This window comes from Labrus bergylta, chromosome 6 (assembly GCF_963930695.1).
Source record: "Labrus bergylta chromosome 6, fLabBer1.1, whole genome shotgun sequence".
Lineage (NCBI taxonomy): Eukaryota > Metazoa > Chordata > Actinopteri > Labriformes > Labridae > Labrus > Labrus bergylta.
In genome coordinates, this window is record NC_089200.1 from 4680777 (window position 1) to 4706201 (window position 25425).

A 25425-nucleotide genomic window follows, 5' to 3' on the forward strand; every position below is an offset into this window, starting at 1 on the left:
GCCTATGCAGCATATAAAAATTATGATTTTTTTTAAAGCCATTTTATTTTTCAAATTAGTGAAAATTATTCTTTATTTTGTCAAGAAAATGCAGGAAAGTCATTTTGTTTCTTCACCATTTTCACTAATGACCGCTGGTCCAAGTCACGTTTAATTAGGCTGATATCTAAAGTACGGAGCCCCTGAAGTCATAATAATAAAAAAAAAAACAGAATAATAAAAAAAAAAAAATCGCGCTTAAGTTAATATCTTATGCGCTCAAAATAATTATCTTATAACATAATAACGTTTGCAAACAATATATTAACTTGAGCGCACGACATATATATCCATTTTAATACATATCTTAGTATTATTTTTTTCTCCACAGCCATTTAACAACAAAGGGATTGTGACGTCATTGTGAGTGACGGTTCTCAGGAGCCAATCAGCGGCCGCATTGAGACGAAAGACGCTGCGTTGATTTCGGGAAAGGGGTTGTGACTTGACAGGAAGGGTTAGCAAGAACAGAGACGGACTGCGACAACTCCGTGAAGAGCTACACTGACGACAAAACGAATTCCTTGGAATTTACTTTTTACATCTTTTTTTTTTAATTCCCACTGGATACTGGATATTTTCTTGAGGGCTTCTGGCGAAAAAAAAAAAACCCCAACCCATAAGAGACGAGCTCCAACTTGGTTGAAGAGTATAATGTACTAACCGAAACGGAAGTTATCTGCCAGCTGTCTGGCTACGCTGTCGAGGTGAGTTGATAACTATTTCTGTTTAATTTGTACATTTCGGGATAAAAAACAAGTCTGTCTTCTTGTCTGTTTCACGTGTCCACCTGTTTGTCCTGTTTTCCAATCGTTGTCAAGTCGGGAACTTATCAAGCTTTAATGTTTGTGACCGTTTAAGTTAGCAGGCTAACACGCTAATGTCAACCCAATGTGAGGGTTAGTCCACTGTGCATGTCAGCTGTAGACACTCAGGTTGTGTTAATTGGCACAAAATAGATAACAAGAGGCTGATTTAGTAGGATACAGGTTACATTAAACCTCAATAACAGTTAAGGTGTAAATTATCAGAGAGCATGGGGACTTGGGAGGACATGAAATGATGCAATCCCCCATCACAAACAAGGGCCTACTTATTGTACAGTAAAGTTTTATATAATCAGAGTTTAACACAGTCTTTGGTCGTGTGTGATGGGATTTTGTTTGTATGTTTTTTCATAAAGCCCAACTGTGTTATTCACAGTCTGTTCATAGTGAAAGTGAAGAAGTGAAATCCCCCTCATGAAATAGCCAGACCTTCAATTTCAGAGTTCAGTTTAGCTTTAATATGGTATAAAAGAAAACCGAAACCTATCTTCGGCCATTAACTCCGAGTTAATCAGTTATCATATCATATGGACATAATTGATAACTTGATCTTATGACAAACAAACACTGGATTTTTGTCCTATAAAATGTGAAAATGTGCCTGACTTTGTTAAAGTGGGAGGTATCATTAATATCTGTTTATTTTATTTTTTTATTATCACTAAAAAAATATTAATTTGGACTGTTTGAATGTGATTTTCTCTATTTTGTTCTCCTGACATTAAAAAGGTAAGTGGCTTCACACATTTGAGGTTGTCAAAAGTAGGTTCTTCTTCCTCCTGAACTCAAAACCGTCCACACACACACACACACACACACACACACACCCACATACTTACACACTCTGTTCCTCCAATCAACGAAATTCAAACAATAAAAGTATGTATTCTCACAAAGCATATTCCCTCGAGAGAAACCTGAAATATCAGATTCTGCACATTGAACAACATTTGATTTGCATTACGTCACTTTGGACATAAAGGTCGATGATGGTATTGATGATTTTGGTGATGAGGATATTTTGGATGGGTTTTTGATGCTGATCAGAACTCTTAAGAGCAGCTGTTGATGTTGTTAATAATGATATATGTTAACAATCATCTGGGCCAGGTATGCTTACACATATGCTTTTAACTTCGGTGAAAAGCTGTTTGCTGACGTTGTTTCCTCCTCTCTAGATTCTTGCCTGTGTTGTACTTTCTTTCTGATACACGTCGATTTGGACAAAAGTGTCTCCTAGTGATTAGTACTATTGTAACATTTAGATGGTATGAAATGTGATTCCAAATAAACTATGATCTGCCCACATTCTTATAGTCTATTGACTCTTCAATAGAGTTGAAAATGAGTTAAAAATGTACCTGGTTGATTAGACAGGTGTTCAGGTAACTGGTCTACACATTGCAAGCACACTGTTTACTTTTTTTTTCAGTTGTTTTCAGTTGTTTCTGTCATTTTAAATGCTTGTTTCAGAATGATTTAATTTCCGTACACTATTTTTGTATTTAAATCACTATTTATAAAGTACATTTTTTTCTGACTTCTTGGATGTCAAAAGGCAAAGATTTAATACTTTTCTACATCTGCATCGACCAATTTAAAAAAAAAAAAAACATTGATGTTAAGTTTGAAATGTTCTTAATCTAAATTACTTTTCAATTTCAATAATGCACTATAAATTCTGGCTTTTGAGATCAACACTATTGGGATCAAAGCCATCATATCTGTGATCAAAAGCACCAGATTATGATTTGTTTGACCTTTATTAAAGTTCATTTAAAGTCAATGTGACGTTATTTCTGTGACAGTTTATAATCCACCCACTTGTTTTCAATCCGAGCATGTTGGTTTGAATGGCTTCTGGAAAGTAAGACATACCACAGCATGTTTGATCAAGTCAAACAAAAGAATAGTTTTTGAACAACTATCCTGCTTATCCTGATTAAACGGTGTATTTTTTCTTTCCCATATTCTAACTCGCTAAGATTCAGTTGCATATTCAACTGTGGATTAAGAAGATTACCCACAACATAAACATTCTGTCATTGGTTAGTATGAAATGTTGCTAAGGTAATATTTAATGTTTAATTACTTCTTTTGTAGTTCATAGTTTTAAAATAAACTAACCTGAAAAATAAAAAGGAAAAGGAAGATCAAGACAGTTTGATTCCCTGAAAGAAAAATCCCTTTAGTCGTTCTTTCTTTAGTTTCATTTCATCATAACAGTGGAATCTGATGAATTTAATCCTATAAAATAGTTCCAGCTTTTGAGTGAATGTGACCTATGTTTGACCGACTGGCAGACATACCCATAACCACTAAACAAGGCTTACTGTAAAATATACATGGCTGCTGAATCTTCAAAAAACATGATCCAGAGATACTCCTTTGATGGAAAGGGATACTAAATGATTTATGAATGCTCAGACATGTCAGGTAAACAGTAACTGATCAAACATGGTGGGTAAAACATACATTTAAGGAGAAGATTGACACATACAAAAAAGTATTTAAAATAAATAATAGTTGAGTATTAAAACATACTTGTGCTTTGTTGGGAACAGTCTGTGCTGCTCAAAAAACCTCAATGAAAAAATACAAAAAGTACCAGATGGAGATAAAGTACCTTGATCGTGTCCACATACTCCCCTGGTGTCTGGAAGTAAACAAAGATAAAAGCCTTACCTCTGTCTCTAGATGCAGCTGTGTGCCAGTTTATTATCTATTCAATCAGAAGTAAAACTGCACTTTTATTCACTGGATGAACAACATTTCTACTTTAACAGCAGAGCAGATACGAAGGCTTAAAAAACGTTTCATAACATGAACACGATACACTTTTACATTTGTCAGCCCTGATTGGCTACAGCACTTTGTGTTGGTGCCAATATTTGGTTCTTTAGGAATAGCAGCTTTTTTTAAAGGGTAAGCATTGTCTTCTTTTGATTAAGATTTAAATGTCATTTAAAAAGTGTTGAGTCATCTTGGATGAGAAACGACGGATTTAATGACTCAATGATCAAAACATGCAAGTATCTCAGTTCTTCTGTGGTCTTGTACATCATTTTCATTTGAAAGGTTAACCTTTAAGCACTGTTTTTGGTTAAAAGTGATTGTTATGAACATGTTCTCAGCTTTGTGACGTATGGCCAAAGTGCCTTTTTTTAAAAAGATTGAGGAATAAGGAAGCAAGAGTTTTTTGATGATAAAGGTAAATTGTCCGTTTCTGAATCATCAACCATCACGATGAAAAGAAAACATTATTGAAGAGAATGTAATGATTAACAGGACTGTTTGAGTTTGTCATGGATACAGTCACTTACAGAAATCAGCTGAAGGTTCAGCACATTTGTGATATGTGATTATTTTGTATATGAGCAACGTTCTGTCTGCTGGACATGTTCATCTTCCTGGACAATAGAGCTGTTAGTTCTTTTTGTCCCGTCTCACAGCCCGTCTGTAACCTTGTTCTGTAAACATATCATAACCATTATTTGTTACCGGATTTTGTAACCAAATGGTCATTGTCTGTTGCTCTTCACTTCATGGGAAAACAAGCAAACACCATGTCATACACAAATGTCTTCACTGAAGGTATCTGTGAAAAGTAGATTTTGAAACTTCTGTATTTGTAGGAAAATGATGTGGCGGAGATAAAGAGGTTTGCTCTACTTCAACTTCATTTTTTTGTTCTTCAGCTGCTTGTATTTTGTCCTCATGCTGCTGGTGGTCAGTTTTTATTAGATTGCCTACCGTCCTCAGACGTAGAAAGACAAACATAATCCAAATTGATGCAAAGGATGCAAAAGAGCTCATACGTGTGGGTTTACTTTGTGTTTTTATGCCTCTGTTTTGGCGACGGTCGAGGTCAGTGGTAAACAAAACTGGCCGTTAGAGTCAAGCAACTGCAAGGTGAAATTCAGTTCTTGTGGTTTTGAGCCGCCCAACCCATAGTGTATAAATTCTTAATCGTCCACCGTATTCATTTAAATGCATGTTTAATAGCACAGACACTTGATACATAAGAAAGCGGTCCAGTCCATCAAACAAACAAACAACCTCGATAAACATTATAGATTTATGAGTTCTATTATAGGGTCTTAATGACAACATGCATGATTTAACAAAATGACACTTAAACTTCTAAAAAGATGACATTATTAACTCTTCCGGGGAAAGGTGTTAGGTTGGATTCGAACCCGGGCCGTCAGCTTCGAGGGAAACAAACTTTGAACACGGGGCACGCAAACTAACCACTAGACCACAGCCCCCCCTATTTCAGTATTTTATTTCATTCAACAGAAAAATTTAGCCAATTATTCATTTTAATTGAGACTTCATTTCCCCCTTCACAACTGTCCAAGTTGTTTGTTAACACCTGGTAAGGGATGGGTATCAATAGGATTTTATCAATAGCGGTATCCATACTGATTTTATTATTTGGTGCAAAAACTAAACAAATGACATGAAAGATAAAGATAAAATGTATAACTAGAGATTAATAAGAGGATTAGTTTTATATTTCTGCTTCAAGGAAATATTTCTTTTTTAAAATCCCTTTATTCTAAGTTGAAAAACTTTGGAAATACAGTATGCCATTTTCAATACACTCTCCAGACAGTTTAAGTAACATGGGATCTCTGATGGTAGCATATGAACGCTTATCATTGTACTTTGTTCTTACCAGTTAATAAGGCTATTAAAAGCCTATGTCATAGTTTATAATGAGCTCTGAGATGCATCTAGTGGTACGTTGGAGCTTTTCTATCACCCAGTAACTATCCCAACTTTCACGCTGATGTGTTAAAGTAAGATCATTATTTTACTGAGACAAAACACATCAGGGTGCTGAATATTAACTTAAGAGTAGGATATCCAGACACATGCATGTGGACCAAGCAACAACCTTGAAACAGCATCTGATACCAAAATGCAAAATCCTGCAGTTCCTCGAGTGTCCACTAGAGGCTGGCTGCAGAAGCCCTGGAAGTCACATACACACACATTCAAAAAAGCTTTTTTTCCACAGAAATGAACATGTTTACAGTCTGGTTTAAAAAAAATAATCTGATCATCTCATGTCTCAACTTCACGCTTAATCATCAGGCACCTACATTGCCTGAGCGTGAAAAGAAAACTTTAGCGTGCATGCGTCACATTGTTCCGCCTGAATTTCTGGTGATTTCTGAAGTTGATCGTGGTTACTATAATAACAATAATACATACAATGATAATATGATTACACATATTTTATGACATACGCACTTTACATTTGAAGGGAATCTCAAAGTGCGAAATTGGAATAAAACCATAAAAACAACAACTAAAGTCAAACGATAAGTGTCCCCTCAGCTGAGCCTCTGCACACAGACACACTGAGGGGTGGGGTCGACACACACACACACACACACACACACACACACACACACACACACACACACACACACACACACACACACACACACACAGACATCCTTAAACTGACATGGATTTGAAACGGAGCTGCCTGTCTCTAAAATGTAAAGGCATGTCACAGCATTTTAATCAAAACTATTTAATTGACTCGACAACAGAAAAAGAAGCAGGTTGTAATAAAGAGACCAGTCGTTTGATTGCTCATGGAAAGTCCTGCATTAAATAAGAGGGGGTTGTTAATGTTAATACTGATGAGAGCACTCGTTTGTCCTTAAGCTTAACGTTACTGTCAGTACTGGCCAATCACATACTGATGTCCGGTCACTGCTTCTTGTCTCAAACACATTTTTTTCCAAGTAGTTTTACCATGACCTTTTTATTCACATTTTAAAGATACATTGTCTAATAAACAACACCAAACATATAACTTTGAACTGAGGTTAAAGAAATTACATCTACAAGAAGCATTGTGGTGCTTCAGTTGAATTTGGAAAGAGGAAGAAGAAGGGAAAATTGAAACGCTGACTGATTAACTAACATGCTGTAAGAGGCAGAGGGATGACTCACTGAAAATCTCTTCTCAAGAAATTCAGCTTAAAGCAAGAAGTGATGACTAAAGAGAGAACATTCAACAGGGTGTCGCCTCTGCTTAACATAAAATCATGTTGAATTGGCTCTTTCCATATCAGATTATTAAAAAAAGAGGATAAAGCGGATAGTTTCTTTTTTTTAGCTTTAGTGGTCTGCAGTATTTATATTTGTATTGCGTTAAACTGAGTGTGAAACATGAGGGGTTCATTGAACTTCAAACGGTGGAATCAGCAGTTGTAATGATCTTAACACACAAGAGGAGACAGAAAGTCTGGATGAGTTAATCGAAATAAACCAATTAATTGCGTGAAATGCAGGGATTTTTTTTTCCTTCTCTTCACCATTTATGACTGTAAATGATGAGTATTTGTATTTTGGACTGTTTCATGGACCAAAAAATATATATATTTGAAGACATCATTCAAGGAATGTTAGAGCTTTCTTTGTAAAGTTTTGTACATTTTAGAAAATAAACAATTAAATATTTATTGTAGTTAATCGGCAGATGTAGTGGAAAAATACTATCTGTCTGTTGCCTTCGTTTGACCTTAAAAGATTAGGATGATCGTGTGTCATTTAGCAATTAGAATATCTCCAACAGGTACGCTCCTCAATATCTGGGTACAGCATGATCCTAAATCAGTGTGCCCTCCTGACAAAGGAGTTTCTGTTGATGTTAGATAAATCACCAGGCAAACTAGCAGAAGGCGTAGTCACTAGGGCAAGCTGAAACCAATGACGATGTATCACTCCTGTATATGTAATATACCTACACCCTGTGAAAGTATAAATATGCTCTGCAACCGGGACTGCCCCGGGAATCTTTGATGCACTTGTGACTGATGTTACTGTTGCATCTGATTACCCCTTTTGCAAAAGAACTCTTTACTATATGCAATAAAATACACAAAGATAAAAGACTTTGACTTGAGATCTTTCATTACCAACAGAAAAATCCAGAACACAGATTAATTATTAAAAGTTGCTAGTTTTTGCCCTAACATAATCCCTTTTCACACATACGGAAATCTCCTGAAAAACTCCGGAGATTTGGCTACCCGGAGGGGCTTTAGGCTATGTGTGAACGCAAACAGCCACGTTTTTCGCACTGACTTCACCCGGACTATTTTTTCCGCAGAAAGTCAGAGTGAGTTCATGTCTGAAGGCGGCAGCATATACTCCGGCGATTTCAACTCGAGCCAATAGAAAGAGAATGACGTTTATTAACTTAAACGTCTGCATTCTGTTTTCTGTTGGTCAGTATGTTGTTCTCCTCTCTTTTCTGGATGTTGTCATTCCATTGGATTACACATAGCATTGATATAAAGACAAATATTCTCATTATAGCGTCGTGTAGCGGACTCTGTTGCTACGGCCGCTACTTCCGCGTTGTTTATTTAAGTCACGTCTTACGTCGGGAAATCCCCCGACCCCGCCCCCCCTCCCCTCTGACAGGGAAAGCCCCCCGCTGTGAGGAGCATATGTGAACGACTAGGTCGGGAGAATCTCCAGAGAAGTCCTCCTGTAATTATCTAGATATTATCCGGAGTGCATATGTGAAAACGGCTATACTGAGCATTTTCTGAAAGTAAGGTAAGGAGGGGTTAACTGTGTGGTATGCCGCGTGTGTTTGCAGGCTTCATGATTCCGAAAGCATTGTTCTGGAAAGTAGAAAGATGAGAGGAAATAAGAGGAGAGAGATGGGGAACAAACTGCAGCAAATCAAGTCCTCGCTCAGGCGGGAAGAGAAACTGGGGATGTCGCAACTGAAGGTCAACACCCGGCCTGGACCATGCATTTAAATCAATACAACTCTCCACACAGATCATGTATCATTCTTACTCAACCCCTGTGACTTGAAGTGCTCTTTTAGGGCTTTACATTTATCAAATACACTTATCAACTTAAGTGCGTATTTAGCTACACTCACTGTCAACACACCAATGTGTGCAAAGCAGTTCTGTCACTCCACAGAGTAAACGCAGATGAAGGTCTCACTGCTGCTACCGCTAACATGCTGCTTCTGCTGAGGCCCAAACTCCCACGCAGCAGTGATATGTCGTCAGCTGTGTTGAGAGGCTTGACATCATTCCATCGCTTTTAGTGAGACAACACGGTGTCTGTGGGCTTGTCTGTGTCAGGCCGCTCCGCAGTATTAATGAGTCATCAGGTGATTGAACATTGAGCTCAGGGTTTCTGCTGCCATTTGCTGAGCTCATTGCACAAGCATAACTTTTGCCACACACACACACCTTTTTTTTTTTTATTGGTGAACAAAATGAAATAAGAATATATAGACATGACATAGACGTGACCACTTAAGCGAGAACATATAAACAAAGACAATAAATAAATAAAACTGACAAAATAGATACATAATAGCTAAGATACAGAGCAACAATACAGACAAATACATTTTAATGAGATGACAATCAAGCAATGATTTTTATGTTCAGGTAGTGTGTTAGAAAGGTGTGAATGTGTTCGTGGCAGCGGAACTTAGTGGGGGAGTAGCGAGAAAACAAACAAACATATAAATAAATGAAAAATTAGTTAGAGAAACATTTTTTATATGCATGTAAACATTAATGGAAAGAAAATACAATTATATAAATGTAATAATGTGACCATCATAAAAAGAGAGGTGACGGTAATAAATATATAATAATAAACACACACACACACACACACACACACACACACACACACACACACACACACACACACACACTTAAACACACTTGACTGACTCACAGTGGTCGCCCATTTCCTCAGAAATAGATAACTATACAATAAAACAAGGGTGGGACAGGCTGATATAAGTATGCTTATTGAGTTTAACATATTAAAGCTCTTGCTTGATTTCCAAAACACAATATGCAATGATTTGTAGATTTCTATCTTTAATGTTGCTGGATAGCAATTGTTGCTTGAACAAGGTATAGGACGTTTTTTTTAATTATGTGACTGACCCTAAAAGTATGTGAGAGCAGTGTCTGATATTTGTTAGCTTTATTTTATTATTTTTTTGTTGCTTTGAAACAGTAAACAAACTTCAAAAATTACATATAACAAAGTGAAATTAAAACTAAATCAAGACACAGTAAGTTGTGGGTATTTTCCTCAATTTCCATGTATGAATCTTCCCTCTGTGTCTTTTATCATGAATTGCATTATACGCAAAAGTTGAATGTGTGTACGTATGAATATATATTAATCTGACAACTTCGTCTGTGTTTTTCTTCCTCTCCCAGTGTCTGAATGCCAACCCTGTGGGTAATGGAGTTAGGCAGGCAACTGTGTGGGAAGATGAGGAGGTCCAGTAGGAAAGCCCAGTTCTCCTCTGCTCCTACTTCCACTTGGGGCCTGGAGATTCACTTTTATTCACCTGAGGTGCACCAGCTGGAGTTCTTCAAAGGCTGCTACACCGCTGAGGAGCTCTGTGTGGAGGCTGCCAAACAATGCTGTGAGTGATGGAGAGGTTGGCTAGTCTGCAAATTCAGAAATCCCCTGCTCTACTACTCAATATTTTACCTACTTAACGCCGGACATTAAGGGTGTTCTATTGGGAAGTTATTTTTGAATGTGTTACATTAACTGGAGATTATAAGATCAACACTTATCTGTTACAATCAAACAAACAATAAGGTTGAATATTAATATATTTTTCTTTTTTCCCTTCTCAGCAATCTCTCCCCTGTGCCATAACCTCTTCGCCATGTACAATGAGACCGATGACATATGGTATCCCCCCAACTACGAGTTCAAGATCACAGATGATACCAGTCTCAAGTTGCACTATCGCATGAGGTAAGAATGACATCACTACAGACTATGCTTTTTATTTTTCTTTGGTTAAAAACATTTAAATATGTATTACTTATTGAACCACTGTAGTCTTCAAGATCGTCAAATCGATGGCCCATCTTATGGAAAGGAAACCTTGTCCAGACATTTCTCAGTAAAGGATCTAGATGTAGAGCAGGGGTTCTCAACCTTTTTTTGGCCTGTGTACCCCCTTTCAGAATTTCTTTCAGCCAAGTAACCCCTTGTCCTGCCAAGAACATTTTTCAGGAAATAATTTGGGAAAAGTACGTGAATAAAGTATAATAATGCAAGCTATATTATAAATCAATATCCTCATGTTGGAAATAAGTTCCCTTTTTTATGTTGAATAGAGAACATATGCTGTTAATTAATTTGTCTTTAATCAGTGTATGGATTTTCCTAGAAATCATTATATTTATTTAAAGACAATTGTCACGTACCCCTGGCAGTACTCCCACGTAACCCTAGGGTACCCCCCTTTGAGGGTGATGTAGAGGATCTAGGTGATTACTTTTTAGTTGTTACATTTGTAAACGAAACGAACACCAAACGAACTGTTTGCCTCAGATAACAAGCCTGCAGACTCCATCTGAAGTTGATGTTGTCGCTGCCACAGTTCAGGCACAAAAAAGCTGTTTGGATCATGTAAAAAAAAAAAAGAAAAGAAGAATCCCATGACTGCCTACCCATACATAGCAGATAGGATGCACTGGCATCTTACATAAGGATGCTTCAGGCCTTCTTTTGTTGGAACACTAAATGGGAAAATATAGACGACCGTTTGGAATTCAGTCTGGGTGATAAAGAGGTGATTTTAAACATCGCAGTGCCATTGTCTCACATTTCAGCCACAAACCAGTTTGTGAAGTTCTTTGCCCAACTAGATGCTATCACCTGGATAAAAAACCAATAAGAATGTGTATCCAAGAAGCACTGAAAAAACACCTAGATATCACCAACATCTGTTGCATAACTTGGATTAAATTGTGCTTCACTACCTGGCATTCGGAGGAATGACTCTGAGCTACATGCTGGCAAGAAGAACACTATTCTACTTTCTTCAGAAGTTTGGCCCTTAGGGAAGTGAAGTGAAGTGAAGGGAGCTCTATTGCAACGCTTGAAGACATATTAGCAATGTTGATGTTAAACATACGACTAGAAGCTGGCTAATCCAAAAACAACACACTTTCCCCATTTGGGTTGTGAAGTGAGTCACATTCATAACTGCACTTTTGTAACCTGTCAGTGATAATAATAATAGACTTTATTTGGCATGGACATCACAGATACATTGGACGAACCAGATTCATTGTTTAAGTGTTTTAGCAAGCATGCTAGTTCTCAACACCGGTCCACAGGAGGCTTTAGAAAGGAAAACAATTAAGATAGGGAGAAAAGTGATCAAACAGAGAAAACAATAAGGAGAGAATAAATAAATAGACATAAACTGTAGAGCAAAGGCAGCATGATCAAACAATAAACCAGTCAGAAGCTATTCATGTGAGCACTGTTGTTTTGATTTTAGCCATTGTTTGAGTCCTCTGTTAAAAGCATTACTGTTGCTCTCTAGTTTTATGCCAGTGGGCAGAGAGTTCCAAAGTTTTGCCCCCCTTTGCAGAGAAAGCAGACTGACCAAAAGATGTCTTGTACATTGGGACAAGACAATCATCACTGATGGAGGCTCGTGTGACTGCCCTACGAGAGCTCTGACGCCTAATGGCTAATTCAGATAACAGTGGTGACACATGATTATTTACACATTTAAAAAACAGTTTAAGATTACTAAAATTCATAAAATTGTCAAAGGTGAAAAGGTTGTGTGTAGTAAATGTGCTACAATAAAGATTTGTATCATTATTACTACTACTACTTTAATATAAACATTACTGGAAGACATCACAGATACATACTTGTCAGTCTTGTCTTGTACAGTCTTGTCAGGAATGTTTTAGGCAGGAAACTGGAGTATGAAGAAATGCATTGTGCTTAATTACACAATACCATAAAACCGAAGGAATGAAGAGAAAACAATCTGCTGGATAATGTGCAGCACGTCTGTTGTGAAGCAGCAGTACTGTGGCTCTCTTCATGTGAGATCATGAAAATGGCACATGGTTTTGGGTAGCTTGGCCAGCTGGGACACATTCCTTCTCTGACTTTTCAAGAGGTTTTTAAGATCTTGATTCTCAATTTGGCGTAAAGGGAACAAAAAACAGCTAAATATATCTCAAACATTGTTTGGAATTCAGCCAAAGATGAAGGTTTGCAGTTAGCCAGAGAAAGACCTGTAACTTCTGGCTGTATTCAAACTCAGACCTTGGCAGTGAGTCATTGCAGATCTACAGCGAAGGGAAGAGTGAAGCCCATGTGAAGTCAATGCTTGACTAAAGAATCAGACTGAAGTGTTCATTGTATCCATGCTTTAAAGAAATAGAGGCTTTTATTTGAGCTATGACAAGCCTGGAAAAGATAGTTTTTATGAGGAAAAATCACCATATTCACACCCGTCCCTCTACAGAGAATCTATTCTAGAAGTTATGTGGCATTTTAATCAAAGAGGTAGAGAGCTTCTGCGGTGTCGATTGCACTTCCTCTTTCACAACGCTTTAAGAGAAACAAGTGAAACAAAAGCGAGTGCATGTAGAGCCTGACTGTGGTGTGTGTGTGTGTGTGTGTGTGTGTGTGTGTGTGTGTGTGCATTTTTGTTTTGTTTGCTGCAGCCTGCTGAGTACTGCAGCACAGTCTGATAAACAAACAGCGTATTGTGGTCAAGTATTTAACATAAACAAATGTTAAACATGAACACACGCTTTTATTGAGTGATTTACATAAGGTCATATAAAAATGTTACAAAACAAAAAACATGGATGAGAGTCAGCTGTCGTGCTAGTGGCCCTGTTGGCCTTTATGTAAAACAGCTGTTTTTTGTTTTTTTTAGCTGAAGACTTTTGTCAGCACGCCAATAACTGTGCTGGATACATCGTTTAAGTGCCTTGTGTCCATCATATAAGGACTCAATGTTGGTGGTCTGTCTCAGGGTCAAAGGTTAGGAGAAGTGGCACTATATGAAGGATCTTTATCCATTGCCATTTACTAAATAACTTTGAAATGTTCTGCGGATATGGATGACTAGTTTCAGTGTGATCTAATCTATAGAGGTTCGAGACAGCTGTCTGTGGACAGAAGAGATGATGTATTTCCTCTGAAACACAGACTAGCTGAAAAATGGCTTCACTTCAGAGAAAACAGGAAAATGTGTCAATACCTAAAAGTCAAAAACATAGGTGTTGCCTAACACTGCCAAGCGTAAAAGATGGCAGTAGAAGAGAACATTGGCACTAGCAGAACTCATGTATGATTGAGACGGATGTTGTAAACTTCATGATTTCCTGGTTAGATCTTCTCTTCCTTTGGTTTCTTTTTGCATTTCAACACACAATATCCAAAGTCCAGGTCCTTTTATTTGTCGTCGTGTTGATGACAGGCCACCCCTTAAAGCTTATCTTTTTTATTATAGAAGCGATGTAGACTTCTCCTTGCTTCAAGCAGTCATTTTATAACCTAGGAGCGAGACTCTGGACATGTGACATGTAAAAGGGACCATTCAAGAAAAAAGATGGGTTTCTTGAGTTCACTGGGCACAAGCACTGTTTATTGTGACTGTTATACAAAGCTGTAACCCTGCATCCATTCTGTTTTAACACGTCTGCTGCTCTCTGTCTGTTGTCAGGTTTTATTTCAGAAACTGGCATGGCACCACTGAAGGAGAGTCCCCGGTGTGGAGACACTGCATCAGCAAACTCAAAGGAGGACTGAGCCCACAGAAAACACCAGAAGGAACACCTCTACTGGACGAAGCCTCTCTGGACTACCTGTTTGCCCAGGTAGAAAGAAAATAAAAAAATACAATTCCTGTTTATTGTTGTGAGGATTTGAGACATGCCTCTCATAGTTGCACAACGGTCAGTGTATCTTTTGGTCATTCGATTTTCCTTTCAGAAACAGGTATTTAAAATAAAAAATTATTCATATACCAAAAAATAAAATCACTAGAAAACAGAAACTAAAAAAAAAGCCTGTTTTTTTCATGTTTTCTTGTCATTCACAAGGCAATGAGGACAGTGCTGTGTAGAAGAAACAGTAGGCTAGTGCGCTATGGTGGTGTAATCTACCGTGACACATGGACATGGAGCAGTACGTCGTTTTCCGAAACAATAAAAGAGCGAGTCTCTCTTCTGTAAAGTTAGAAAGATATTCACAGATTCGGCTTTCCCGGATCAATAACTCATCAGCTGAACATTGCTTTTACAAAACCAACACCTCTCTGCAATCACAGCAAGGTGGACTGCGAGCTACAATCGTATTTTTCCTCAAAATGAGCCGTCCTCCCCCGCGCTGGGGAACTTGCATTGGCCTCTGCGTGTAGCCGGCTGGTGCTCGGATGCGCAGGGACCGTCTGCAAATTACAACACCGAAAAAGATGCTACAAAGATATTCAATAACTTCACCCAGTAGAGGTGGTGGTATCAAAATCATTTTACACATATGTGATCTCACATTTTTCATACATCTTAGAATACAAAAAAACAGGCCTTTGTTTTCGTATCTGTTTTCTAGTGATTTTATTTTTTTGTTATATGAAATAGAAAATGAAAATCAAATCATTTTTTCAATTTCACTCATCCCTTTTGGACCATGAAAAAGAAAAACGCCTTGTATTTCAATTTTATTGTTTATTATTATTTATTATTTTTAAAACAAAAATCACAAATCCACTCGTTTTATTTTTGTTTTAATACCCGTTTCTGAAAAGGAAAATCAAATGACCAAAAGATACACTGACCCCCAACATATCCGGTAAGATCATCTAAAGATCTGACTCAAGACAAAAAAACATTTCCATGTATGTTCATGATGATTTGTTTCTTAGAAATCATTTTGAAAAACAAATTCTAAATGAAAAAGCTCACTCATCAGCACAGCTCACTGTCGAGTTTCAAAACATCAACAGCTGCTGGAAGGAAATGTAACAATAGCAGGAAGTGCAGCTTTAAGTTCAACACTAGATAGCGTAACCGTGGGTGTAATTCAGAGCTTCGGTTGTCAGTTGATGTTTCTAAACTTCAAGTAACAACTTCATTGCATCAGTTTTACATTTTAAGAATTCCATCTGTATTTCCTGTAAATATTGTAACCCTATCTTGACAAAATTGTACAGTCTTATCTGATCACAGTACTTTCTTTGGTGTCTATTTTCACATGTGTTATGTATGCCTCTTTTCTTAATAGATTTCTAATAGAAATATGTTCATTGTGCAGGGCCAGCATGACTTTCAGAAAGGTGTTGTTCCGCTTAGGATCGCCCAGTCAGAAGCAGAGCAACATGAGATTGAAAATGAGTGTTTGGGCATGGCTGTGCTCGCCATCACACACTATGCCAAGCGCTTGGATATGCCCCTGTCCACTGCTTCCCATGAAATCAGGTAAAACACACACAAACCTACACACATTATTGCTTGTGGATTAAAAGTAGATTTTATAGAGAGGTATGTATGGTGTGGCTTCATCAGACTGTTTATGTGGATCTTTAAGCTTCAGTGAGGAACATTTGGTTTGTGTCCTCTGTGGAAAAATTTAATACATCATCAGGTTCTTATCTCTTTTTCTAATTATACATAGAATGAACGTGTTTATAGAAAATCTTTTCATTCTTTTTTCCCCATTTTTATCTACTTCTCAGCCCATGAGTCTATCATTTAATAATCCTTCCCACATTCAAACCTTTAAAGGCTTTATGTTCGTTTTTTTGATCTGGCAGATGTCGCCCTTGAGCACCAGCATGAAACCAAAACAACTCGCGCTGCATTGTGGTGTTAGCATGCTAATGCTAGCGATCTTTATTATGCTGGTATCTTCACACTGCATGTAAATTTACCTGAAATGAGCGTGATCTAGAAACACAGTTAAGCAGTGAGTACAGTATGTTATTCTTCTTTTCTCTAGTCCATCAATTAAACAACTTTTATACACGAGGGGAGGAGTCAGCCGGCCGTCCTGGCGATGTAAACAAACTGAAGATAGGACTCTGAAAACTCTGAAAACATCACAGACAGTGGGACTCGGGTGTTACACCCATTGTAGACAGTCATGACTCACAGAGTTATTTTCAGAGGATGTACTTGATTTCTATTATATTTAAATTTGAAAAATCACATATGCGCTGAGTCAGAAGATACAAAAACCGCTGTACATACCACAGGAAGTATCTCAAGTAAAACTTTATTCCTGGGAAGTTTTCTTGTCTAAAAAGGATTTACAATGAGTGTAGAAAGTAAATACTAAAAAATGTGTTTTTATAATTCCTTCTTGTCTTCTCCGTTCACCAGCTACAAACGTTTCATCCCAGAGTCCCTCAATCGCAACATCAAGCAGCGCAATGTCCTGACGCGTATCCGCATCAACAACGTCTTTAAGAAGTTTCTCAGCGAGTTCAACCGTCGCACCATCAAGGACAGCAACATCACGCCGTACGACCTGAAGATCAAGTACCTGGCTACACTGGAGGGTCTGACCAGCGGCCTGGGCAGCGAGCTGATCGAGCCGGTCACGCTCAGTGTGACGCAGGATGGTGAGCTGAGCAATGGAGGTTACTATGGTGAGATCAGGGGGGAAATATTAAACCTGCAAGCTCTGCGTGGGGTTAAATTTTGAATGCAGTTTAACGAGAAAAACATGAATTTATAGATGATTAAAAAACTTTTAATTTGGTTTCTTAGCCGGCCACCAAAACAGTTTGACTCTGCTGTCTGCAGAGATGATCTCTTATGAACACAAAGATCGCTGAAATGAATCATGAATATAATTACAGTGAGTCGGAATGATGACAAAAAATATAGTTGCTACACTATCTTATGTCACCAAACAGAAACTTTGTTTTTTCTTACAGTCCAACTACAACATTTAAATCAGAAAAGAGTTTGTTATGTGTACAGGCAGTGAAGTTGGTGTGTCTTATACCCACAGTTTGAACTTTGTTTACATCTAAAACCACCTGAATCCTGGTGCGCAGATGGTGAAAACCAAAAGTAAAAGACAAAAGATGTTACATATCACAGTAACTCACTGATACCAGAGTAACACAGACTTTCGATTGGTCCTTTTTGTTTTGCTTTGTATTGTATTATTACACTTTCATTCATTCAACTTTTATTTATACTCGAAAGATCATTGAGGGGCAAACCCTCATTTACAATGACATCGAGTCATTACAGAAATAATTAGAAAACAGACATTAAATCAAAAAGAAAAACAGGGGACAGATAATACAAGACTGCTAAAATCAGTCTAAAATGTACTAAGATAATTAAGCAAGAGTCCAAAACTGCAATAAATAAACACACTTATGTAAAACAGTTAAAATCAGGTTTCTAAAATGCCCAAAAGGTAAAAGGTGATTTCCCTCAAGAAGATGCTGTAAATGCTTTAAATGAGTCTTGTCATTGTGTATAGAAACAATATTGGGAAGCCATTCAAATAACATAACACACATCTTTTTGGGAGCATTATCATATGTTTACCGTATTTGTAGCCACTGTGTTGTCATCTATTTTTTTTGGTTTGCTGTTTCTAGGTTACTACAACCAGAGTCAAGAGCAGAGCCCAAGTCAGAACCTGGAGGCGAGCTATGACACAGTGGTCCGGGTTACTGGTACCACCGGCATTTCCTGGAAGAAGAAGACTCCTACAGTGAGTGTGTGCTCACTCAGCTGAGCGGATGATCACTTCTAGTTTTTACTGTTTGTAGACATACAGTAACAGCAGCAACAAACAGCTGCCTGGAAGTTTGCTGCTATCTACAAAGCTTTTCTACAGAGGGCAAAGAAATGAAAAGTAGTTCCAACATTGACCATATTTAAGCACAGAGCATCATCAGTGTTACATTCAGAGCCTGCTTTCCCTCGCTGTTGAGTTCAATCCAGGATGTTGTGTTTTGAGTCGGGTCTGGTCTTTGTGAGCCGATGACACAATAGTCTCTGTATTCCCAATACCGAGTCAGCATGAGTCCAATTATAGCCATTCTGTCCTGCAGCCACACAGTCAACAGTAATCAGGAGTAGGCTGGGAAGTAGAGCACCCTAGGTCCAAGCTTGGTGAGCTAAGCTCTTATCCTGGCTTCTCTCCCTCTCTTCCTGGATAAGTTAAACTAGTTACAAGATGCCATTATGTCCGCTAGACTAGATACCATCCCTCTTTTGTCATATCTGCTTCAACAGCCAGGCTGAAATCATCACAGTTAAATTACATGTTTCTAATGAAAATTGACCCAAAGTTAAGAACTTAATAACACACACAAAATATTTAAAAAAAAAAAAAAAAAGTTCCTACTGATTATTAGGAATGTGTTTTTAGAAATGACGTGCAAAAGTGCCAATTCTCCTTTTGTTGTGTTTTATCAACTGTTACTGTTAAATTGATTTAACATCTACGTTCCCCATCTTACATTTGCAGATAACCTTGAGCCGCGTCGTCAAGCAGAAGAAAGAGGCAAAAGAAAGTGAATGCTGGGAGGTGTTCTGCGACTTCCACGAGATCACCCACACCGTCATCAAAGACGTCACAGTCACCATCTTCAGACAGGACAACAAGAGGATGGTGAGACGGGCGAACAAATGTGACAGTCAAAAGATTGACATTCAGCTGCTCAAGCTGTAATTTAATTTACGACCCTTGTTTGTGACTTTATAGTAGGTCAGGATCACACCAAGACAGAATCTAGGAACTAATTATATTTACTTTAAAGGTCACATATTGTGCACTGTGCCATGGTTTTCTAACACTCATGAGGCCCGACCCTGCCTACAGACCCGACAATGATGCGAACCTAGGTGTTTGTTCTTCCCTCTGAGTCTGACACAGAACCAGCCTGTTCTGAGTTTAGCTGAAATAGAAAGTGGTTCAACTGGTTAAAAGGGAATATGATATGTGATCTTTATTATTATTATTAATAAACCATTATTATGAATTAGTTTGTACAGCTCTCTCGTTGTAAGTACCTAAAACATGTTTGAAGCCTAAATGTATTAACACCTGAGTTTTATTTACAAATAGTTTAGGGCTTAAAGGATTAAGTTTAAAAAGGGTTTAACGTACAAAATGCCTTTGTCTTTGTTCCCGCAAAGATGTAACACCTGCAGGTCAAAGCAAACACAAACACATAATTCTTTAGTACAGTCATAATCTGCTTGTTGTTCCACTGTCCTTGTTTTCATTCTGTAAACGTGACCAAAGCTTAAAGTAGTGTAATATAAACCTGATCTTGAAGCAAACCTTACTCTCTCTACATGCTTTTAGCCGTGACTAATGGGGATGACTAGTGATGCTTTGTTATGGAAATGGTTTTCTATCTTTGTAATACATCACTGCTCATTAAGTGATAATTCTCTCTCTCTCTCTCTCTCTCTCTCTCTCTCTCTCTCTCTCTCTCTCTCTCTCTCTCTCTCTCTCTCTCTCTCTCTCTCTCTCTCTCTCTGTCTCTCTCTCTCACTGTCTATTATCAGGAGCTGCGTATGGCTTCTCGGGCTGAGGCTCAGGCCTTTGCAGCCCTCGTCGATGGTTACTTCAGGCTGACCGTGGATGCACACCACTTCCTGTGCAAGGAGGTGGCTCCTGCTTCGGTGGTGGACAATATCAAAAATGGTTGCCATGGACCCATCTGGTTTGTACAGACAGTTTTATTGCACATATAGATCATTAACCACCCGTCTCTGACGCAGTCTGCTTTTATATGTCAGCCTAATTGATGGTTTACTGCAACATATTGTCCAACTTTTCCAATATTGCAATTTAAGGAGACAGTGCAGGTCCGAACTCAGACGTCTATCTTCCTCAATTGTTGTGTTTATCTGTCTTTTTGTGTAAAAACCAAAGGGAGACACTGTTTCCTACAATGAACGGCACACAGTATGAAAACCAAAACATACTCCCTACATAGTCCCATACGTCCCTGTTGACACCCCACTGCTTTGCCTATTTATTGGGTTTTTCTTCTCCCCAGTACGGAGTATGCCATCCACAAGCTGCGCCAGGATGGCAACGAGGAGGGCACCTACATCCTGCGCTGGAGCTGCACAGACTACCAGTACATCATCATCACAGTGGTCTGCACTGAGGTAGAGAACACGTCTTCTTTTAGGATGCTTGTAGGGAAAAACTGACTCAGATGAAATATTATCTCTAGGAAAGCCAAAAAGTTAGCTTTCAGTCATTTTTTAAAGTTGATTGGAACCCAAGGACACCCACTACATGGGGTGTTCGATATAACGGCTTGGCTATTATACAGCCCCTTTATTTTCCTTCTCATCTAAAATTGCCCCCTTCACTTCTCTTCTCTTGCTTATTTGATCGCTCTCTCAGCTTGACGTCCCTCCACGTTGGTCACATTCGGGCTAAAAAAACTCTCTTTTTTTCTTCCAGATTGACCTGAGAGAGTCTCGTTCTGTGCGTCAGTACAAGAACTTCCAGATCGAAGTGGCCTCGGACGGTTTCCGCCTGTACGGCACTGAGACTTTCAGGCCCACTCTCGCAGAGCTCCTGGAGCACCTGGAGGGCCAAAGCCTTCGCACAGATAACCTCCAGTTCGAGCTGCTGCGGTGCTGCCCTCCACAACCTAGAGGTTAGTCTAATCCCTCAACAGATTAAGAGATATGGTCGTCTACTTTGGTATCTGCCCCCTTAAAAAAAATAAAGTAATAAATAGAAGCACTGAGCGACTTCAATTTTGGCTTGAATAGGCTGTTCACTTCAAGGAAATCAAGTCTTTAAGCACTGCTCGCTAACTAAGAGAGAAGATGAAAGAACATTTGAAAATGGTATATTTTACACCAGCTTCCATCTTGTGTTTTTTTTTTTTTTTTGTTGCAACAAATTTTAATAACATTTAAGGGGCACCGGTAGCCTAGTGGGTCTGACGCACACCCTTTGTACAGAGATGGTGATCCTCGTAGCAGCGGCCATAGGTTAGAACCCGACCCCCGGCCATGTGCTGCATGTCATCCCTCACTCTCTCTGCCTCCAACATTTCCTGTCTCTCTTCAGCTGTCCTATCTAAGGTGAAAATGGCCAATAAATACCTAAAAAATAAGGGGAAATAACATTTAAGGCTATTTGAAGTGACGCAGGTAAAGTATCCCAAAGAATGTCAAAGAAGATTTGTTTGGCAAAGAAAGGCAAACTTTTTTTTACATTGCAAATTTCAGCAACAGGGCATAAAATCACTTGACAAAAGGCACAAAAGGCATCATGACAAAGGGCAAAAGAAACATATAAACAATATAAAAGGACAGGAGACTGTGAAGGGACATCATTGTGAGAGATGTGTGGACACCATAGGGATAACAAAACTGGGGAGATTGAGAAAGCTAGCATGAACAGTGTGTGTGTGTGAGTCTGTAAAAGGTGTCGGAGAGGAAGAGAGTTGTAAATGTGGGTTTCCGGAGACCAACTAGCAACTCTTATGTATGCCTCACTCAGGGAAAGGTGGAGCTGAGTGTGCATGGATGTGTTGAGCGGATTTTTTTTTTTTTCAGTTTTTTTTTGTTGTTGGTGGCGGTGGTTGTGGTTGTATGTGATTGTTATCACAAGGCACAACTGTTCTGGGTTAGGTCTTCAGGCTTTGTCTGCTTCAGAGGGAAGATTAAGGACTGAAGAGCTGTGCTGTTGTCTCTGTTAGAATATCTGAAATGAATTATTCAACATCCTTGCTTCTGCAAATACATACCTATATACCCACATCCTGTGAATATAAAACAATTGATTTTAACTTCGTAGAGGAACTTCGTTTTTTGTTGTTGTTGGTGTATGCATTGTCTTTAACTCCGGGGATAATAACAGAACTGAAAGAGGTTAGGCCTGGATTAGGTCAAGTTATGACAAAGGGGGTGCACTTATATAGAAGTTATATTTGCCGGTAGGTGTGGGTGTAAGAAACACAGATTGCATGTTGTGGAACAGTGCCTTTTAATACTGTTTAGCAGTACATGTAGGGTGATGCTGCGGATGGAGTGCAGATACCTTTTTCCTCCCTTAAACCACACCGCGCTAGTTCTGTCACAACACCAGACGCCCACACACATGTTTTCACTTTATCCTCCCACTCACAGCGCTGTATTCACAAAAAAAAATAAAAAAATCAACTGAATCAGTATGGTAAGCCAACCTGAAGAGCTCTTCACATCATTGCCACATTGACGTAATTGTTGAGAGCTCGTTTTCACCACATGTAAACACAGTGTTGCTTTCATGTCCAATATCCAGCGTACTACCTTCTATATGCTGTGTGCGCCTCTCTATGTTTGTAGCACACTTGCAATCTGCAGAGGACATTTCTTCCAAGTTTGCCTTCGCTGCAAATTGAAATGTTGCTTCTGTTGTTGTTAAATTTCATCGTTGAGTGAATGCAGAGATGCAGACAACCATCTCAAGCTTTGACAGTGTAACAATAACATCACCTTGAAAACAAAACACTTCTCTGTTACCTAACACAAGAAAATAGCAGGTCACTGCTGCTTGATTTTGACAGAGACAAATCTCAAACAAACTTTTTAAAATGTCCAGCACTTAAAAATGTTTTAGCCTTTAAATGTTTCGCTTCCTGTATTACTTTTACTGCTCTTAGTCTTTTTAAATTCCTACTCCTTTTATGGTTTAACTCTTCAGTTCTCTGTTGCTTTATTCATTTAACCAATGTCCTGTTTATCTCTTCGTTTTATCTTTATTCTGTGTTTGCAGCCTGTGATGTGATGTCGTCCCACTCTCCCTCAATTTTAATTGTGTTCTCTCCATGTTGATTTTAAACTAGTTTTCCTTCATTGTATTGAACTGCCTCTCCATACCTGCCTGTTGAATCTTATTCCTGTTATTTACATTTATAATTTTACCCTCTCTGTTGATCTCTGTTCTGTTGTCGTGTTCCTGTATTTGATTTGTCTGTCACAGCACTTTGTAAACATTTGTTTTTGAAGGTGCTATATAAATAAAGCTATTATTATTATTATTAGTATAAAAAAAAACGACAATAGACATTTCATACAAAAACATCGGCTTGTTTCTGTTTGTGTTGCAGAGGTGTCCAACCTACTGGTGGTCACTAAAGAGAGAGCACCAGTCCCTCAGACGCCCGTACAGGAGAGCCAGCTCAGCTTCCACCGCATTCTTAAGGAGGAGATCGAACAGGTACACAGCTTCATCTTAATATTTGCCTTCCTCTTTGTTTAGTATGTGACGATGCAGGTCTGATAATGCAACTCAAGAATTTTTGCAGATGGGGAACACTCAAAGAAAACATGGATGTAAATCATTTTAATAATCTTCCTCCGATGCCGCATGTCATGTCAGCGGTGTTGACAGAAAATAAGCAAACACCTGTCATAAAGTTTGATACACATGATAACTACAAAGAACAGGTTCAAAAACACACTGCAGTTTTGGTCAGCATGCAAACACATGCAAGTTTTTGCATAGTCGTGGGTCTTTGCCTTTGCATTAACAAGCTAGTTCTCTATCAGAAAATATAACAGTATGTAAATAACTGTTTTTTTACTCATATCCCTCCTGTCAACATACTTTAACATGCATCCAGAAATAGATTTCCAACTTTTGTTTCCTCTTTTACAGTTCTACTAAATGAGAGAAAAGGCATATGTGACTTTATAGACTTAAAAACTGTTTCTACATTTTCTTTTTTGGCAAACTTACAATTGGGGTTATAGTGCAAATGTGAATTCCAAATGACAATCTCAGCAAATACTTTGCACTTTGAATACCCTGATGGTGTGCTCATAAAAGTCACTTAATAAAAATGCACCCTCAGCAGTCTCAAGATTGGCTTAGTAGAGGAAGATGGAGATGTATCATTTGTCTGGCACATTTTTCAGCCTTTGTGTAAAACAGGGATCACACAGATACTTGACTCATTTGTAAACCAGTTGTCAGATGTTTTTTTGTTTTTTTTTACTGGTCACTGTCGTGGTTAGATCATGGCAATAATGCTGATTCACCTGAGTGAGTCAAAATAACATACTCAGAAGTACACAGTGTAATTCACTTAAAATGTACTAGTAGAACTTTCAAAATAAAGATATTGCACAAAGTTCCTCTGGATGCAAAAATCTTTTCATTATTATCTTCTCTTTTTTTTTTTTGCATATTTAAAAAAAAAAAAGTTTTCAGTCTGGCTGCACAGAGCCTTTTCTTGCAGTAGCGTTAGTTTGGATCCTGGTTGTACTCTTTTATGCAATTCTGTGTTTTCTCTGCACTGTTTACCTAGGAGGAGCACCTCGGCCTGGGCACAAGAACCAACATCTACTCGGGCACTTTGAGGGTAAAGAGCGAGGAGGAGGAAGATGATGTTGGCTACTCATCCTTCCAGGAAGTCAAGGTGGTCCTAAAGGTGCTGGGTTCTGGACACAGGGACATATCATTGGTAAGAGAAGCTCACACACACTGTTCATATGACGACTATGTTTATTTCTATTAGTAAGAAGAAACAGTTAATAAAACACTTCCTGATATGATCTATTTATTGAATCTTCTTGTTTGTCTCTCTTTGACAGGCCTTCTTTGAAACAGCCAGTATGATGCGACAAGTTTCCTACAAACACATAGTGCTGCTGTATGGGGTGTGTGTTCGCCACCAAGAGAGTAAGTTCTGTGCCTGTGTGTGTACGTT

General features: G+C 38.4%; 1 protein-coding gene across 2 annotated transcripts in view; it reads left to right on the plus strand.

Annotated features, from left to right (window-relative positions):
- Positions 1-484: 484 nt before the first annotated feature.
- Positions 485-25425, plus strand: part of jak1 (Janus kinase 1) — a 38274-nt gene continuing 13333 nt past the window's right edge. Inside the window, exons 1-14 of one of the 2 annotated variants that reach the window (XM_020652741.3) lie at positions 485-746; positions 10127-10338; positions 10559-10682; positions 14431-14584; positions 16020-16183; positions 17087-17355; positions 18331-18446; positions 19209-19352; positions 20258-20415; positions 20755-20869; positions 21174-21372; positions 23821-23930; positions 25024-25179; positions 25310-25397. In XM_020652741.3, coding sequence (XP_020508397.2) covers positions 10134-10338; positions 10559-10682; positions 14431-14584; positions 16020-16183; positions 17087-17355; positions 18331-18446; positions 19209-19352; positions 20258-20415; positions 20755-20869; positions 21174-21372; positions 23821-23930; positions 25024-25179; positions 25310-25397 — 2002 coding nt within the window. In that variant the 5' untranslated portion in view covers positions 485-746; positions 10127-10133. The remainder of the gene's footprint in view (positions 747-10126; positions 10339-10558; positions 10683-14430; positions 14585-16019; positions 16184-17086; positions 17356-18330; positions 18447-19208; positions 19353-20257; positions 20416-20754; positions 20870-21173; positions 21373-23820; positions 23931-25023; positions 25180-25309; positions 25398-25425) is intronic. The other variant, XM_020652742.3, reaches the window with a different exon arrangement.